The sequence below is a fragment of the Centroberyx gerrardi genome, chromosome 16 (assembly GCF_048128805.1).
Source record: "Centroberyx gerrardi isolate f3 chromosome 16, fCenGer3.hap1.cur.20231027, whole genome shotgun sequence".
Lineage (NCBI taxonomy): Eukaryota > Metazoa > Chordata > Actinopteri > Beryciformes > Berycidae > Centroberyx > Centroberyx gerrardi.
Genome location: NC_136012.1, coordinates 17,652,398 through 17,671,714, shown reverse-complemented (window position 1 = coordinate 17,671,714; position 19,317 = coordinate 17,652,398). Strand labels below are relative to the sequence as shown.

At 40.8% G+C, this 19,317-nt stretch overlaps 2 protein-coding genes across 2 annotated transcripts in view; one reads left to right on the top strand and one right to left on the bottom strand.

Annotated features, from left to right (window-relative positions):
• Window positions 1-140: 140 nt before the first annotated feature.
• tex11 (testis expressed 11) lies at window positions 141-11,165 on the bottom strand. Its single transcript, XM_071917109.2, has 29 exons — window positions 11,138-11,165; window positions 10,048-10,160; window positions 9,478-9,562; window positions 9,241-9,320; window positions 9,060-9,140; window positions 8,740-8,859; window positions 8,430-8,510; window positions 8,195-8,280; window positions 8,046-8,103; window positions 7,835-7,930; window positions 7,631-7,712; window positions 7,119-7,197; window positions 6,782-6,933; window positions 6,550-6,635; window positions 6,325-6,462; window positions 5,912-6,014; window positions 5,652-5,776; window positions 4,376-4,461; window positions 3,742-3,795; window positions 3,584-3,624; window positions 3,393-3,479; window positions 3,174-3,244; window positions 2,416-2,529; window positions 2,122-2,194; window positions 1,711-1,860; window positions 1,495-1,603; window positions 1,248-1,368; window positions 478-645; window positions 141-235 (listed from the first exon to the last, which is right to left on the bottom strand). The coding sequence occupies exons 1-29, from the start codon at window positions 11,163-11,165 to the stop codon at window positions 164-166; spliced, it is 2,739 nt and encodes a 912-aa protein (XP_071773210.2). The 3' UTR covers window positions 141-163.
• Window positions 11,166-14,579: 3,414 nt separating this feature from the next.
• kdrl (kinase insert domain receptor like) overlaps window positions 14,580-19,317 on the top strand; it is a 47,655-nt gene continuing 42,917 nt past the window's right edge. The window contains exon 1 of the mRNA XM_071917085.2: window positions 14,580-15,094. Coding sequence (XP_071773186.1) covers window positions 15,031-15,094 — 64 coding nt within the window. The 5' untranslated portion in view covers window positions 14,580-15,030. The remainder of the gene's footprint in view (window positions 15,095-19,317) is intronic.

Genomic DNA, 19,317 nt, shown 5'->3' with positions numbered 1-19,317 from the left:
GTAACAATTTATTTGAATGTGGCGTATCTGTCATGAACATTTTACCACAACATGAATAACAACATCCAACTATAACAGCCTGATGGAACTGAGTGAATTCAAGTTTGCCTTCAGAACGGACATTTATCACTATCCAGGTGACAGCTGACCTCCCCTAGTTTGGTTATTCTTCCATGATGAGGTTCTTCTTGGCTCTGTCCAGCCTGTCCAGGACTTCACTGTAGAGACCAGACATCTGTGGGTAGACAGCACCAACTGTATAACTTTTTCTTTTTTTTCACAGGTCTACAGTTGACGATTTTGTATTTCAGGATAAGACATTTGTATTTCCTGTGCCGAGGCCTCTCTCTCATTTGCCTAGCTAGCGGGATGACTCAGCCACCATCACGCTCCACTGCTACCGCCTCTCCCGGTCTGCTTCATTCATCCCCTCCCTTATCTCCTCCCCTCCACCTGCCCAATGGCCCAGTCCTCTACCTGTGTCTGGTAGCTCTCCTGCAGGGAGCCCAGGTGGCGGAGGAAGCTCATGCCCAGGCCGCACCACTTCTCAGCCTCGGGGTACTGGGCCAGGCTGTACAGCAGGATCCCGGTGTTCCAGGCTCGAGTCAGCAACCACAGCGTCTCCATCTCTGGGAAGTCATCGGGCTGCGGGGCAGAGCGGGGAGACGGTCAAAAGGCTATTTACCGGAGACCACCTGGGGGAACTCACCTGAGCCGGGTGTGTGGTTGTGTGTAACAAACTCATCTGATCCTGTTCTACTGTAAGCGGACCTTTACTCATGTTCAGGGGTCTTAAATGGACAGTCCATAAACAAACTTAGAGGTCTATCAATTTAAAAGTTTTTCCAGAACACTTTAATCTTGTGCTTTTACTTTGATCCAAAGAATTCCACAGCGGCTTTCGAGTAATAACTCAGTATGAATAGGGAAATATGCACTGCCTATAAAGCAGTGTAATGCCCCAATAATTTGATGCCTCTTTCAGAGCTGCAGCTCACCGGCAGTGTGATGACTTGTACAGCACATTACCATTCAAATTGGCAGGAAGTGGGTGGTGAATGGAGGCATCTGCTAATTGAAGTGCTGCTGAAAGCTCATTGATAAAAAAAAAAAGAGATGCTTCTAGAACAGCAGGCAGGCGATGGGTGGAAGAGAGGGGGTTAATTATAGTGCAGGGAGCAGTTCTGTCGGAGGGAGCGGGGAGGAGGGAGCCAAGGGATGTTGGCGTGTGATTGGTGCTGACTCACTGCGGCTGCAATGATGGACAGGGCCTCCTCGTAGTAGCCCCACACTTCCTCTAGCACACGGGCCTCCACCTCCGACACACCGCTGGGGAGGGACAGCTGGATCAGGCTGTGGACGCACTGGCTGAAATGGGACACAAAAACCCACAGTCACACAATCAGCAAAACTATCAACTTAATAACCTCCTTCTGAAGATTGGTCATGAATCAAATATAGAGGGTCTTTTCATGCAGAGTGTGATAGGGCTACCTGCAGCGGGCCAGGTCAGCCTGTGGTTGTTTCTTGTGCAGAGACAGAGCGATCCTCAAGGCCTTCTTACACAGCAGGGGGAAGTGGGCGGGAGGCTCCATGGCTAAGGCTGCATATAGAAAAGAAATGCCACCATGGTGCTCATAGTGAGACTTCCCTGCTTCTTGAGGCATGCAAGTAGAGATAAGATTTGCAACACAGTGTGTGTTTCTTTACCCGCAACGGTCTCTAGCACTTTGGTTTCAACATTTTCAAGCTCCAGGATAGACTCCAATACTGTCTCAACCTTGGGGTCATTCAGCTTGGCACGAGCCTCAAACTCATACAAGAGCAGCAACGTGTCTGTTGGGTCCATGGGGAAGCTCCCTATGAATGAATGTTAAAAATACATGTCTTTAACCCCACCATCATATTTGTAATAAATTCACATCCTAAAAACTTTGTAAAGGACTTCTTTGCTTCTTTAGAGGTGAGAGGTTTTTATAAGATCCTTGTGTTTTTTTAATTCACCTGCACAATCTGTAATTTTTCTCTTCTTTCTGTGTTTTATCTTTTTTATGTGCAAATATATAAACTAACAATCAGTTGTAAATAAGGTAGAGAGATAATAAAAGTGCAGTGAAGCACCTGAAGCTTTCAGAGTCCTCCAGACCTCCCAGCAGATCTGAATGTGTTCCAGGGCCTGAGTGAGCTCCTCAGTCTGTGAACCAATGGAAACGCACAACAAGCATTCTGAGTTCATCATCACCATCTAGTGTTCAGTTCCTCCTCAGAAGCGAGGGGATTAAAAATAAACACCTACACCAGCACCAATAACATGTTTAGTCACCTCTCCTCTTCACTGGTCTCGGTAAATTTCCATCCGTGTGGATGGAGAGCGTGCTAAATGTAGGAGAAGGACAGAGGGAGTGGGTGGCACACCTGGGCAGAGTGAGGAGACTTCCTGCAGAGCTCCAAAGAGGCAGCGGCAGCCATAAGCAGACACGTCTTCTGGCCCATGAGCACTGCGCGGTCGGGAGGGCACAGCTGGGAGAGCTAGGGGTTCATACAGATGCACACACAAACACAAGCACACATAGACAACATAGGAAGTGATGTGTAGTAGTATTGCCTTTTTTTAAGCACTGCCCGTAGGATGGCAGCACTCTAAAGGATAGAGAAGCTGGCTAGTGAAGTAGGTAAGAGAGGCAGGTTTGTAGCCAGAAGATCACTGGTTCAAAACACCACATCAACTGGAAAAATCTCAGTGGGGAATGTGTATCCAAAATAATAGCTAACCCCAGTTTGTCCAGTAGAGCTGCTCATTGGCCAACAAAGAAGACTCTGATTGCACTGGGCAGCTCCCAGGCATGAATGTGTGTAACTAAATCAATGTGAAGCAGGGATTTCTGAAGAAGAGCATGTGCGCTCAGTCAACTTTCCCTGCATAAATAAAGGTTAAAAAATCCTTACTATGCATACCGTGTGTAATTACAGGTAATCTAGTAGAAGTAATGTCAGAAAGACAAAGGACAGAGGTAACTATCAGGAAGAAGGTATTGTGGGCTACTGTGTTCCTTTATCTTATACCGATATGTTTATCTTTCTAAGGCAATGTTAAATCCCTGTTCAGGTTTTATTGATCTACACCCGCATATATATTGATCAATTCACCTGGCAAAGCTAATAAGGGCACTTGCCTGGTAAGAGAGCACAAAGAAATCCCTCATTCTGTCACGGCTGCTCTCGCACTGCAGAGCCAAGTTCCAAGCTGTAACAAGCGTGTCCACACAACACACAACACACACACACACACATACACGCAAAAAGGAGTCATGGTGCTGCATGATTTTAAAAATGAATAGCATACAATGTCAGATTGAAGTGACAAGGAGAGGAAGAGCATAGAGTCTTAGTACCAATCTTCCTGAACCAGTTAGCTTCCTCTGTGCGTTGCTCAACATCCATGCAAGGCCCAGGGCTGCGATATGAAACTTTCTGCAGAGCTGCAATGACAGTAAACAACACACTCTGGGGTTAAAACACACAGCAGAGAGCTAATATGTTTCTTACCAAATGCTATTTAAACGCTGTTGCATATAATACTTACCCATTTTTAGATAAGACAGCAGGACATCCAGATTTGCATTCCTATATGAAGGAGTAATGTAAGGTAGGGTAAGTGTTAGTGTATTAAAATTATATTCAAAATAGCACCAACAATATTATATAGGAATGCTTTTTTCAGGTAGTCTCCTTTCCCCTCACCTCATCTCATCACTTGCTTTTTCTATTGTGGAGAGTACAAGTCGAACCAAACACCTATAAAAGCATGAATGGAGAAACTGATGATGACCTCCTTTCTTTCACCTACTAACTGTATTGTACAGAGAGACACACTTTCACTGGAGAAGCAAGGGAATATAGGTCAGTGGATCAGAGAGGTGTATGGAAAACTCACAGTCTGACTACAGTCTCTCAGCACAAAGCCATCTTTACTAAATGTTGTCACATTGTGTGTGAAATAATCTGCCGTCATGTTTTGTCTATATAGTCATTAAACATAAAGACTGAATGCTCCAAAAGCACTGAATAAGTACTGGTATATTATCGAGATAGTTGTAAGATCATTTGAAGGGCTCATTTCCAAACTGCTATATATCCATTTAGAAAAAAGAAATTGTATCTGAAATTCATCAGTCAATATTTCAAAAACATAGATGATTCTAGTCTCAAAAACAGAACTTTTGTATGCAAACTTCTTAAAAGGACCCATAACTTTGACAGTAACCCATAAAATGCCTTGCTTTAATGCCAGAAATATTTTTTTCTAATGGCAGCTATCTCATTTTGGAATGAAACTCTCACACTCTCTCATTTGTATATTTCAGTTCTCACAGACCTGAGAGCGGTCAGAACTTGAGGTTCATCTTTGGAGTTTTCACACAGACTCTCCAGTGCCTTCATGGCTGTTTCCTGCTGTTCATTCTATCAGAGGGGAACAAACATCATCACCATCACTGCCACCAACCATGTTCATCACAGCTATATACTGATGACAGGATTCCTACACATTTTACATTTCAAAAATCCCAACTTTTTCCGGACTTTATTTCCACAAATGGATTTAAATGTTTTGGTCGGTGCTCAGTATGATGTTTACTGATAGAGGCTATATGTATCACTCTAGAGCTGTAGATTATTCATCACCCTAATACATTTCACAGCGAAAGTGAAATGATATGTAGCTGTTTGTTAAATATAAAGCGTTTGGTCATACGTGCATCAAAACTGAACATCAATATCTTTTCTGTACTTTTCCATACTTTTATGTGCAATTACCAAACCTTTTCAAGATCCAGTGCAATGATATGAACTCAATCAGGAAAAATTGCTATGGATTTCCACTGCAACGAGTGTCATTTTTTGGGGGGGGGGGTTTGATGGTTCTAATTGGCCTAGAGCCCCTTTCTCTATCCCCCACTTCTCAGTAGGTTGAAGGAGTGGTGCCCTGTCGACATGCTTAACACCACCCATTTTGTTGTTAGCCATCATGTATGAAATTAACACATAATGTTCAAAATGCCTATTGTGAAAATCATGAAATATTTTAACTGCTCCATGTCAAATTCCATGCCAAATAGAAAATACAAGCCAAGGGTTATCAACACAGAGATCTCTCTCCCTCCTTTTATCTCAGTCTTGTCTTACTCGCCACCGTGACCCGTACACAAAGACCATGTCCTGCTTTTTGTCAATTCTGTGTACTTAAACTAGTCTAATGAAAGAATAAAAACATGCATGATCAAGATAAGGAGAGGAGTTGCCTTTCTCCTCTCTCTCTTCAGATTACAGGGCCCCTCATTAAGTATGCGTAGTTGTGTAATGGCACCCAATCAGAGCATTAATTAAAATCTAAATTTGAAGTCATTTACACTCGGAAGTAGACTGATTATGTAAAATGGTTTGATTGACAACCAGAGGGATAGTTTGTCAAAGGGCATTAGTAAAATATCCACAATATTGACAGTTATAAAATTTTGGGTAACTATAGAGTAACATACCTTTTGTTAAACAATACCATGAGATTGAGAAATGTGATTCTCATTCCACTAGACGTTATCAAATTCTTTTTCCATACATTCCCACCCAGTAATGAGCTCTGTGATGAGTCCTACCTCCAAAGCAATCTGAGCAGCCAGACTAAGGAGATTGGAAGCAGCGTTCTCAGATACCAACAGTCTGTCCTCACTGGTCACAGGACTCCTGGCTAGAAGCCCCATCGCGTTCACTGCCTCTGCAGCTAGTATAAACAAACAGCTTAAGACAGTCTCATCACCACAGAGAAGATTCTGAAAAATGTAGGTGTACTGCAATGAAGCAAAACTGCATAATGTTTACTTTCATAAGCAATAGACAATGTATCTCTTATAGTTACCTTTCTCCACATTGTTCTCCTGGACAGCAATCTTGTAAACACTGAACTGAGTAAAAATGCTGTCAGGATCACATCTCTCTGCCTCCTTAATTGCTTCTTTGGCCTGGTAATCACAAGTTTTCATATACTGTACATGCAAGCCATACTATGCATACATGAAAACTAAAAATGTGCATTTTGTATGTGCATTCTTGTGCAGGCATGCATGTGCACAATTTGGGAAATTAATACCAGCCTTGCCTACCTTTGGCAGGTAGCCAACCATAATTTTGAAATCCTATTCAATTCTAAAAGTCTAGTTGGCTGGTGACATAGTCAAAGTGTCCAGTGAGTTTTGAGATGTACCAGCTACTGAGGCCAGCAGACAGAAAAGTTAGTTTCCTGACCTGCTTTTGCAGCTCAGGTTGTCTCACCTTTTCTAGCTGCTGTAGCTGCAGGAGACAGGAAGCTCTGTTCCTCTGCAGTTTGGCCAGGTTGGGCTCCATCTGACCTGCCTTGTAGAAACTCAGAGAGTAGTTGTACCACTGCAGAGCCTCTGAATAGTTCTTAGCCTGGCAAGGGAGACAGACATTATAAAGTACAGTATACACACTAATAGATCCTGTGAGTTAAAGTAGACAGGATTGTGTTCTGTGTACCTCAAAGTGTTTGGAGGCTTCGTCCCACAGCATGAGATGTAGCCTTGTGAGGGCCTGGGGAGTCAGCTGTTTACCTGTATAGTGACCTGAGAGGGGAACCACCAGTAATTCACACTTAGCACAAATACCTTCTGTATTGACTATGCCTGCATTACTATGACAATTAGTCATGTTGTTTTCATTTAGATAAAAGTTATCATCGCCACCAGGAATGGAATGAGAAGTAAAGTACCAGTGATGACATCTTCTATTTTCTGTTTGCCCAGCAGCTCCTTGCCTCTCTGCAGCAGCAGCTCAATGTGCAAGACAAGAGCCGTTCCCAGCTCAGGGGACGACTCAAAGTGCTGACACACACGTTTCAAATAGTCAAATGCCAGCATTTCTCTGGAAATATCAAAAAAGATATTATTCAGAGCTGAATAATATGTGTGTGTGGGCATTTCTACAAAGTACATGTTCCTGTGTGCAGGTGTACATGTATGTGTGTGTGTGTGTGTGTGTGTGTGTGTGTGTGAGCATTTCAACAAAGAGTCAAGTGAAAGTACTAGTTAAGATACAGAAGTTTTTACCTGTCTTCAGACATGAGTAGTTTCACTGTGCTCAGACACACTTCAAGAGGAACGTCAGATTCCAGCATCTCATTAACTCCTGAAAAAGGTTTTTTATTATCTGTTTTTCAACGTGTATTTTTTCTACATTTATTTATCCAGAAAAAATTTGACTGAACACGCATGCTGTTTTTCAGCAACACCCTGCTTCACAGTCACACAGTGACATGCAATCACACTTGGGAGCATCACAGTACAACAGTCGTCTACTGTTGAGCCATTGAGCAGCTCTACTGGAACATGCCTTGTAGAAACTCAAAGAGGAGTTATACCACTGCAGAACCTCTAAATAGTTCTGGAGCAGTAGAGCTGCTCAATATTAATTGTTAAGTTGTCATTCACTTTCCCCATCCACATTTTTCCAGAAGCTTCAGAGATTCAAATTAGCAACCTTCCAGTCACTGACACCCCACTGCTGCCTTTGTTAATCAAGTTCTATATAAATAATTCAATGAGGGCTGCTAATAACCAACCTGCTCTGATATGATCGTCTGCGGCCCCACATCTCACCAGTATTCTGATCTTTAGGTACAGCCCAGAGGAACTCACACATTCCTGTCAAATTGCAGAGTGTAACTGGGTGCAAAGTATGGTAATTGAGCTAATTATTATTTGGTAGTGTATGCTCCAAAATGCACATGTAAATTACATTGTGAAGATGACTGCTTATATCCCACCTTGTTGGCTAAACTCACAGCACTGAGAGCTTTCTCCTGAAAACGCTGACAGTCCCACTCCAAATAAACAGTGGCGAGGAGCCTCAAGACCTTGGCCTAATGTGAGAGAAATTAAACAAACAGAGTTAAGACAAAAAGTGTTTATTTCATTTTGTACACATCTGTTAGATGTGGTTTTGCTTTTACTAAAGTATATACTGCACCGTCTTACCTGGACTTCAGTTCCAGGAGCGTATTTCACATTCATCTTCCCAATGTCATAGCTCTGGCTGGTAAACAAAGCAATTCATCAAAAACATTTTTTTCCACTCTGTTGTTACTCAGCAATGTTCTATTCGAATTAAACATTATAATCTTTACCTCAACCAAAATGAACTGTCCTCAAACTTTTTCAGATTGTAAGTATCTACTCCAAAGTTATAGCACATGAGGGAGAGGTAGCCAGTCTGTATGAAAAAGTAAAACAAAAAAAATAACACAACCTCCCTTTCAGTAACAATATTTACATATGAAACAAAAACAAAAAAGTGCAGTAATACTGATAATGGATAATAATATATATATATATATAAATTATTATATATATATTTTTTACCTCTTTGGGTAGCCGCAGCAGCATGTCTTTACAGCGCTGCATACAGGCCACGGCCTCATGGTTATTCCCTTGACTTATGGCCTGCAAAGAGCGATAGACTCCACACTTGCCACACAATATCGACAAATAACATGAACTTCTCTATTGGTAGAGATTTCCCTCTCTCATTGTTTCTCAGTTCACAACACATTTTAGCTGTCTCACACTTCACACTGCAAGTCTGTGAGAATATCACTTCCTTAGCTGCCAAATATCACAAGAACAAATATTCACGTTGAAGGTGTTGAACATCTCATCCGTCAGAGCTCACCGATTCTGCTTGGTAAGAGAGAATTCGAAGCAGATCCTTCTCCACATCACCTTTGGATGAGTTGATGTCAACTGCTCCGTCACCTCTGGATGTTAGTCGGCTATAGAGGGTTTCCAGGCTCTGTGGGTATTTTATGTATAGTAATTTGTAAAGAAGTTAAGTCATATTTCCATCTGCTCAAAACTTGAGAAGAGAAGGCCCACACTCTCAAATGCAGATAAAAACTCTGGTTTATTTGGCAGGGCTTCATCTGTGTCATCTGCTCAAAACTGACATATATTTAAGCTGTCTCAATTTTGAGTAGTTATGTTTTTGTTTACCTTGACAGCTAGTCTTAAAAAGTTATCCGCTATCTGGGGGTTTTTGCAGTCCAGCCAGGTTCTCCCTGTTTTGCTGGCCATCTGTACAGATTAGGGAAAGATTTGAAATGGCACTGACAGACACAGACCTTGTCCTTCTGAAATGTTAAGCACTGACAGAAGTACCAGCTGTAGAACTTACCAAGATCTGCTTGCGGACGATGCCCTCTGTTGGATTCTCAGGCTCACAGCAGTACAGCAGACTGCATGCCACATGACGCACTGACAAGATGGTGAGAGATGTGAGGTGACATAACCCGGACCAACCCTGCTTGTTCTCTTACACAGTGTCAACATTTCACATGGTAAAGCCATGATAGCTTAAATGCCACGATCGTGCATATGCTTGTTACATGCATAATACTGCAAATAAGCCTACCTTTTGCTTTCTGATTTTTATTTATGGCCGTGCCTACATGCTTAGTTACTGCCCAGTTCCACAGCTGGATGGCACATTCCTCAAGCTGTAATATAAGTAAAGAAAATAAACATGCATGTTATAAATTCTGTCACCTAATAGGCCACATACAGGTGACAAAAATTATGTTAGAAAAAAATCAATGACTGGGGCCTTTTTAATTTTTCTGTCAAGATTTATGATTATTTGTATTTCATACCTGTCCTAATGATAACATTCAGAATTGCATTACATAAATGACTCACTGGTCACTCACACCAGCAAAAGGGATGCAGTGGAGGGTAAACTTACCCAAACCCAGTTTCCCCCTTTTTTTTTTTTTTTTAACAAAGTATAGTAGCCACAGAGTTATAAATATTCACTTTTTGTTTGTTTGCTAATTTATAAATGTTGGTTGTTCTCCTTAAGGTGATCACTAACTGGAATTCATAGTTAAGCCACATTTTATTTACTATTACATCCCTGACCAGGACTTTGGCTTGCAGTCACACACACACACACACACACACACACAGTCAGATTTGTACCCACCTGCGGATCCAGTAATTTTGGGAAATCCTCTAGGCCAGAGATTTCAGAAAAAAGCTTCTCTATCACCTCATCGTAGTCTGTCTGCTGTTTCTTCAGCAGGTTCTCTGTGAGACCTGGGTATGAACAACAGTAAACCAAGTCATGTTGGAGAACAAGGCAACAGTAAACATGTCATTCCCACAAGTGATGCAGTCAATCAATAACAACTCCGTCACCTTGTTTTGACCTTTAATTATAGCATCCCCATCCTCACCAGAACACACTGCCAAAATACATTATCCCTCAAGGTTTTGTCAATATCAGACCAGTAGTGTCTAAGATATCAAATTTGAGTTTGAGAAAATTTTGACTTTTATAGTGCCCTCCCATAGGCCATTCAGTGTAATTTGTAAGGATAGTTGCATTTGTGTAGAAGGTTTCATGTTAGTTGGACTTGTGGTGTAGCCTTTAAAAGTTACATTTAATCATAGCGCCCCCATGAGGCCAATCAGTGTATTTTTTGTGCCAAGATGCATCATCCCTCCAAGTTGGTTCTGTCTTTCAGGTCAGGTTGTGGGGGCAATCAGTGCGGATCAAAAGGGCTTGTCAGCTTGTCATAAAATTGTTGACAGCTCTATTCCCATATAAAATTAATCTCATTTTAGTGATTACATGGTTACCTAGCCTACTAAAATAAGAATATTTTTTCTAATGGTTTAGTCCACTAGTTAATTTAGTTGCCTCATTTGTTCAAAACGAGACTTCCTGATGAGACTTATCGCTAGAGGTCACTTTCCCTCAAAAACATTTCAGAGTAACCCTCTAATGTTAGCTTTTTTTTTTTTTTTATCTTCTGCTAGCTTGTTATAGCAAAATTGCCACTTTGCACCATTATTAGAAAAACGTAACGTTAGCTAAATGTTAATGTCATATCCTTCAGTCAGCAGCGTTAGCTTCTTGGCTCAACAACGATATTCCTTGCTAGTTGTTAACGGATAACCTTTAGTAAGCTACTTTCTCTGGTAAGCTTGAGTTGTAAAACTGCATTTGGCAGCTAAAGCTGTCTCGAAACAAACAGTAATCAGCAAGTAAAGGGACTAAAGCTACTCACATGTCACATTTGAAACAAACCGCTCCATGTTTCACGACGGGAAAAAAAACCTGGCTGGCTCCTCACCGCGTTCAAGTTTGATTGACAGCTGTCACAAACGCTCGCGACCTTGCTGTCCAGTAGGAGCATGAAGGTGAGATGTTTGACTCCATGGACAAAGAAAACCAAAGTGTACATTAATTTACTGGTCATGGACTATTGAAGTTTATGATGACAATTTAGGCGTTAAATATAACCTGAGCTGAACTCCACTATCATATTGTATCCTATTAAATTATATATAATTACAGGCTGTGGATGGACGCACACAACACGAATTCCAGTCAGCCATTTTTTTTTTCTAAATCCTGGTGCAGTGCAAAAGCATAAGCTTAGTCAGTGTTCTGGCACAGGAGAACTTGGACGTTACTTGAGTAGCCTACTATTTACAGTTCTGCTGTAAGAGGGAGCTCTTTTTAGTACTACAATCGGCTATTCAGTCGTACATTGAACATGTCTATTACTTCTGATAATTCAGAACAATTAATTGCAAATAGTTTAGTTTATTTTGATTAGCCTGCTTTTTCCAGATAATCTTGCAGTTTAATGAGGACATGACAATGTTAGACTTTTGCACTTCCTCCAAAAATGAGGACATAAAACACAAATTAATATTTGGGCGAAAATCTTATAGGCTGTATTAAGTGGTTTTATAAGCCTTTGCCAAGCACACCCAGCTTGAAAAGTTGGCCTGCTACTTGCATGTTAAATTTGATGCATAATTGTTTTCTGGAAATCTTGTAGCTTTCCAGCCTTTATGGAGGGTGGACTTCTGTCCATAACCCTGGCTTGTAAACTGACCATAAAAGAATATTTTTGTCATGCAGAAATGGTTCTGCTAATACTGTGGACTATAAATCCTATTTTGCCGACCAACAGCTGCTCTATAAAATTATGTTCCCTCTTCCAAAGCCGCAGTATGACAAGGGCCTTGAGAGTGAGGTATTGTTTACACTCAACACTGACTGGAGTCATTTGGTCACCAAGACAGACGGGCAGGCAGTCCAGTCCTCCGCTGAGGAAAGTCTTTGTTGCTACTGGTTCTTTTACTGAAGACTTTATTGTTGGGTCAAAGGAAAGAGCGCATGCTGTGTGTGCAGAACCAGTCAGTCCCCCATATTGTGTTTTGAACACCAGATTCTAAAATAAAACGTCTTAAAAACCCACCCCTCTCCGCTAGCAGCTTCCAGCAATTGTTCCAGCAGGAGACTTATCTGCTGCCCTCTTGGCCCAAGGGGAATGTCTCCTTCTCTGAAGACTTAACATACAAGTGAACACACACTAGGTGGAACATGGCATTTACTTACCAAACATACTTCTTCATTATGTGTGTAGTAGACTAATACACTTCTCTTTAAAAGAATAGACCAAGGCTTTTATATATACTGGTAGTCTAACAGTATACCTATGTATCACCAATGCATCTTGTAGCAATGACAGTTTTCCTGAAAATCTGAAAGCCAAATCAAACATTCACATCAGTTCAACTCTTACCACAAAACATTCCCAAATCCACAGTAATTGCACAATAAAGAAGGGCCTGTTGATCTACCTGCCCAGTTGTATGTGAACAATCAGGCTACACTTACATTGTCCACAGTTTAATCCAAGTCTAGAAACAGAGTAATCTTTTAACACACATAACATCCTCTTTTGAAATTAACCACTGTATAGTAGATAGTTTTCCATGGTAAGCTCAATCCATTTATGTTTGTCTAAGCAAAGACAGTAATTGCTAGGGAACTAGGTTATACTCGAAACCTATTCCTTCTTTTCATTTTGCTACTGTGAATCCAGCATTATTATTAGTACAATTACACATACATTAGCCTGTTAATTGAGGTTTCTGTTTTTGAGTCCTTTTTAGCACTTCACTTCCATTTCACTGGTCTGAGAAATTACTTTGAGTGATTTCAATCTTGAAAAAACATAAAATTAAACTTCCATTTTGTGCATTTTTTTTTTTAATTTTTTTTTTTTGCCTAATTGCATTGCTCTTGCTACAGAGTCATAGATAGACCACTCAGATAGCTAAAAGCACAGGTACTTGATGTTGTGGCTTACTCTGAGTAAACCTTTGTCTTTTTGAGGTCTGACTGTGTTGCTCTTGCTGCAGTCTGTGTATTTTCATGTGATCACGGTCTGAAAATCACACAGAAAACAGCAGGACTCCCACAACTGGAGTTTTATCAGTTGCTTCCCATGTTCTCATGTACCATATCACTGTTGTCCTGCTGCAGGGAAGGAAGAGTGGTGTTCATCACATTTCACCACTTGTGCTGGGCCTCACCCAGGGAGCGCTGCAGGGGTTGGATCTGCTGTTGCCTACTCCAGACCACGTCCCCAAAACCAGTGTCCGTTCAGTCCTGACATGGGCGGAAAGGTGAGGGCAGGATGTTCTTATTTACAGTACCTGCTACTGGGGGCTACAGTAGCAAAGTAATTGTTGTAGTGATAAAAGAAAACAGTCTGCAGCACATCCACACACCATGGGGGTACTGCTGGACAACAGAGGGGATTATTTACATTGATATAAAAAGCGGCATGTCCTGTTTCTAAAGTTAAAAATAAATCCAGCAAATATTTATTCTAAACACTTGGGCAGATATATTCTGTCTGATATCACAATGATTGTTTACTTTTTCTTCTCTTTCCTCTGTAGACAAGATAACTGCTGTCACCTTTAACCTTAGTTATAACTAGTAGGCTGATTTTATCAAGAGCAGTGTTAAACACAAAGCTCTGTAGAAAAAAAAAACATCAATAAAACCGAGTTATCTAGCCTTAATTTAACTTCCTATGTGACAGTGTCAGTCAGAAAGGGATTTTCTGCCCACGGGTGAATATAAATGAAGGTGATATTGATGTAAATTACACTTAGATTGTGTCAGTCATGGTGTAATCAGGTAATTATGGAGGAGGCTATTGAGATGAGTGTGTATGAGTTTAGCACAATATTGTGTCAGTCATGCAGTCATCTCTTTTTCACCTCCACAGTGGAATTTCCCCACTGAAAAATCATTATAATAAATCTATAGACAGTTTATAGTGACCTTATCATACTGTATGGTTTTTTTTTAATCTCCTATGTTATCACTATAATATTCCTGTAATATTCCTAATAGATATGCCTCATAGTTTTGCTGTGATATTTGTATAGTATCCTTCTAAAATGTATTACATATGATAGTTGTTATGGAGGCTATACCAAACAAAATATACATTACTACATACTGAAACCATATTGTGTTCAATTCCGCATACAGTGATCTGCTGCTCAATAGCCTGCAGATTGGAGCTTTTCCCAAAAAAAAGTGACGTTGCGTCCTTCCTCTGTCTCTCTATAAAACGTGCCTCGCGCATGGACTGCAAGTGTTGCACAGAGGCGAAAGGGAGGAGAAATTGTCCCAGGCGCGTATGAAAGGCAGGGGCTGATTGATCTTGCTTTGTGTCTTCCACTAGTTCCAAACTGAAATACCATACACTCAACTTTTTTTTGGCGTGGGGGCATAAAATTTCATTCAATCATTTTTGGGGGTTTTTGTTTTGAGAGCACCTGCCCCGAGGATACAGTAGTTCATCCGTCTCCTGAGTTGCAGATCGGACTCGGACTCCTCAGCAGCGCAGGAGAGCTCCCCTGCGAAACGCGTCATGGGACAAGGGAGAATCACTGCCGCTTTTTACATTTACACCTGAGCGTTTTGTGGATTAACGGCACGTTTTTGTTCTGAAACACCTCGACTCTTAGAGAGAAAGAGAAACTTTTGTCAAACACTCGGAACTATACCATCAGGGACTCTATTTACCGCGAAGGGTTTGGATTTTGGTGAGGAGTTTGTCTGTGGGGTGACAGAATGGTCCCATCCGACTGCCTGAAATTGGCTGTTGTCATCTTTTATTGTACAGCACCTACAAATGGTAAGAACTTATTCATGCTTATCCTGATTATTTATTTACTCTTATTAGGATATTTCGCATGAACAGACAAAAACACACAGTTTTACATTGTACAGTTTGACCGCGAGATCATTTTCAATGAATGGCTAGGTTATTATTATTGTTATTATTTTACAGATATTTCACGTTATCAACGTGAAATCAACGACTAGTGAGAGTGTCGTCTTCTTTTTCTTCTTCTTCACATAATGTTTTATTATAATCATTATAATGTTGAGACTTGTACATTTGAACATCTGATAATGAAGTATTAGACCCAAATCTTCACAGCAACGCGTTGTGTTGTCTATGGAGTTAACAGAGGGGTGATTGTTACTCCAGTTCAATTATTATTGTTATTTCAGTTCAGTTTTAGGGAATATATGTGCCAACAGGTAAGGCTGCCACTTGGCTTGCAGTTATTACAAAGGCCGCTAGAGGCAGTCTTGTCCCGTAGAATTTGAGTGATTATTAACAAGTTAATAACATTTTGTTGAGCTCAACAGGTTGTTAGTAAGTTGTAACAGATAGAGAGGCTTTATATCATAATGTGAAAGTTTATTTTACTGATGAATGATTGATTTGGGATTGGCTTAAGATTTGTCTCACTGATGTTTTAAATATTTCAAGACAGCCTGTGTTATATATCATGGAAAAATGTTTTTTCCAGCAATTGTTATCTGTGTGGATTCTAGCGTGGAAGTTGATTAAACATCTTGGGAATTGAATACATGTTTCTTCTGACAGTACAATAATTGTTATTACTTAACAGCGTCATTGGCTTGATGTCTCTCCACAAAAACAAGATAGAGTATAAAAGGTGGATGTTCTTCCACCTTGTGCCAGACCTGGTGCACCACTGAGATATACACTGAGCCTTCCTTTATTTCCAAATAAACAACCCATCCAAACAAAGGAAATACTGAGCGCCCCCCCCGTCCACAATACACACACACACATGCACACACACACACACACACACACACACACACACATAGACACACACACACACACACACACACTTTCAGCCTCTGTAGCTTTGTCTGCAGTGTTTTTGAGTAGATTTCCTTCACTGTCCACACGCGGAGCGTGGGAAAGACACAAGGAGGAAGCGGACATGGGGGCAAAAGGCACCCTGGAATTGTTCTGGCCAGTAGAGGTCACGGAAATGTGACACGCTACCTGAGCAAAGATTTCTTCCCGACGCTCCTTATGCTCATATTCAGCTATGTCAAACCCCATCCACAAGACAATGGTGGGGAGGAAAGGAGAGCATTGTTCCTGCATGCCAGCTACTGAATGGTAGAGCCATTAGTTATTGATGGTGTCTAGCCATCTCAGGTTAAAGCTGAAATGTGTAACTGGTTTACCCAGGGACACAGAGATGAGAGTGAATTCATTCTCAGCCAGGTTAAGGTTAAATATTTAAGTTAAGGTTAAGTGTTTTATGCTGCCACAGCATTATATTTAGAACTCTGACAGAATTAAGATTAGAGGCAGTGACAGATGCTTTAATAATTTTACAAAGACACAGTTTGACTCTTACATTTTTTCACAGTCTGCTATTTTCCCTCAAGCCTTTCAGGCTGTTTTACTGTAATTACATCAGTGATTGAGAGATAAGAGGGATGTTCTGTCTGAAGCATGGTCTAGCCTATCTGATAATTTGTAAATATTTAACTTTGAATGTAACGGGTATTGTAGCTACTTTTGATTTAAAGCTATAGGCATAGGTCAAGCGCTTCTCTTCCACAGCCTGTTGACACCAATCTTAATGCAGCATGATGACTCAGATGGAGGGAGAGAACTTTTCTGCAGCTCTCTCTGCCATGATGCTTTTATTTCTGATTTATTTTCTGTAAGTCTATGTAATAATCAATGTCTTCAAGCACTCCCCACATCATGCAGTGATTCATGCAATAACATTAATAGATTTAACTGGATCTGTGAATGTCACAGATATCTTGGTAGATCCAGGTGGCGTGCTAAAATAATTAGAACACCCTTCGTCACGCTTGTGTTGTACAATTGAAGCTGTCCTAGATTTATGAGATGAAGCCCAGGAGAGATTTAGTCAAGTTTGTAGATTTTTAGTCTGTTGCGTTTCAGACCAGTCTATAGACAGCCTAAGTCCCTCCCCTTCCGGTGGACCACCATGGGACCTTATTTCGGGAAAAATATGTACGGTAGTCAACGGCGAGAGACAAATAATTGTTTGATCCCGTTTGAATTGTGCCATGAATTACACATATGATGTTTTGTCAATTTAAAAGATAATTTTCAAGTCAAGAAAGTCACAGTTTGTCGTAAAACTGTTGAAGTTATAGACTGTGAAAATACGTAATTAGAAAGACTACACACCCAAAAGTCGCGTAAGTGACGTCATAACTTTCTCTCTCCACAAGCTACCCAGAGCCGCTGAAGCTGTTTCACACAAAACTAAACATTACTTTACTGTTTTACGACAAACTGCGACTTTCTTGACGTGCAAAATTATCTTTTAAATTGACAAAACATCATATGTGTAATTCATGGCACAATTCAAACAATCAAACAATTATTTGTCTCTCGCCGTTGACTACCGTACATATTTTTTCCGAAACATGGGGGACAGCGGAAGGGGAGCGACTATATGTGGGTGTTGCGTAGGCTGAATTCTGGAATAACAAAGAAAACAGAAGTGATGACTGAACTTGAAACTGGAAGCCTTGTGATTTTCATAGAATAGTTTCATAGAACTTCATAGAATCACAAGTCGAAGAAAAAAAAACTCCTCTTTAGTCAATGCAAACTGAAGAGTTTTTCTCTATTAGTCTACACTCATCAATCATTTCTTATTCTTCAAACAGCCTCACATCTCTTGAAACAGTATTTCTTTTGAAGCCATCTCTCTGGCTGAGGGAGTTGATGTTCCAGCTAATTTGTTTTTGAGTCGTTTTTTCCCTCCTGCTTGGACACTTGAGATGGAGTGGAAAATGGGAGTGATGAGAGGTCAGCCAAGTGCAGTAGGGGCTCATCGCTCACCGGCGGTATGTCTGAGTCCATGCAGGCAGCACAAGTAAAAACACATACACACACACACACACACACACACACACACACACCTTACGTGCACATGATACCTGGATTGAGAGACTATTAACAGAGCAGCAGAAGTCCTTCTGTTACGCTGGTATATTTAATGTTAAAAGCTGTTTCTTATGGCTGAACTTAATGTAGGACGATAGCAGCATCTCCTCTATACCTATGTATATCCACCCTGAGCCAGCAATATATTTTCTTTTAACCCTGCATGAGATTTCAATTTCAAGGAGCTTCTGTCTGCCTGCTAGTCTTAATCGCACATGTTATGGAACAAGAATCCTCTGGGTTTACGCGGTAGACCACCGCTCGGCAATCTGATGCAGGAGATTCCTATTGTTGGCTGTACTCAACTCTATATAACCTGAAATGACCACCCATCATGGCCAGATGTTCCTTTATTTTGCTTTTTTAAGGGGAGTCTGGGGCATTTTGTCTCCGAATCTCCAAAGGCTAATATACGGCTAATAAAAAAGGCGCTCTCCCTAACTGTTGTCTTAACCTTGCAGTTGGCAAAGTGGAGGGGTTTCAGTAGGACCCCATGTGAGAGAATATTCCAGGACATGGAGACCGTATAGCACAGCTAGAGCAGTAGTAGCAACTTCTTATTTTGGCAGGTGGTCCCAACTCTTGTCAAGGGTTTCAACTCTGTGCTGTAAATCTGCCACCAGGGTGTAGAGCCTCTTGTGAATTTGTCTCACTGTTTGTCTGCCTTGACAGTCTCAGCCCTAAAGGCAACTTACCATGAAATGTCAGTGGCACAAAGCACCTTTGCTGCATTGTCACGCCAAAAAGCAATGAAATTGTGAGAGATCAAGGTGTAATTGAATACTGCCTCAGTTTTTTACTCCCTCAACTCAGAGATAGGGGGCTTCAAAGATGATACAGTATGCTTTTTGCGTTTAACTTTGCTATTTCAGTCCTACTGCTTCTGTTGTTTCATTAACAGATAGTGGAGTAGACTCTGCTGCTGAAATCACTTGTGTAATTTGTGTTAATTGCATCCCTGTTTTAAATGATTAGTTTGGACTAATCATTAAAAGACAATTTTGAAATCAATTATAGAGCATTGTGTTGTTTCACAATAAGTCACATTGTTAGGATATTATCAGGCTAAACTGAAT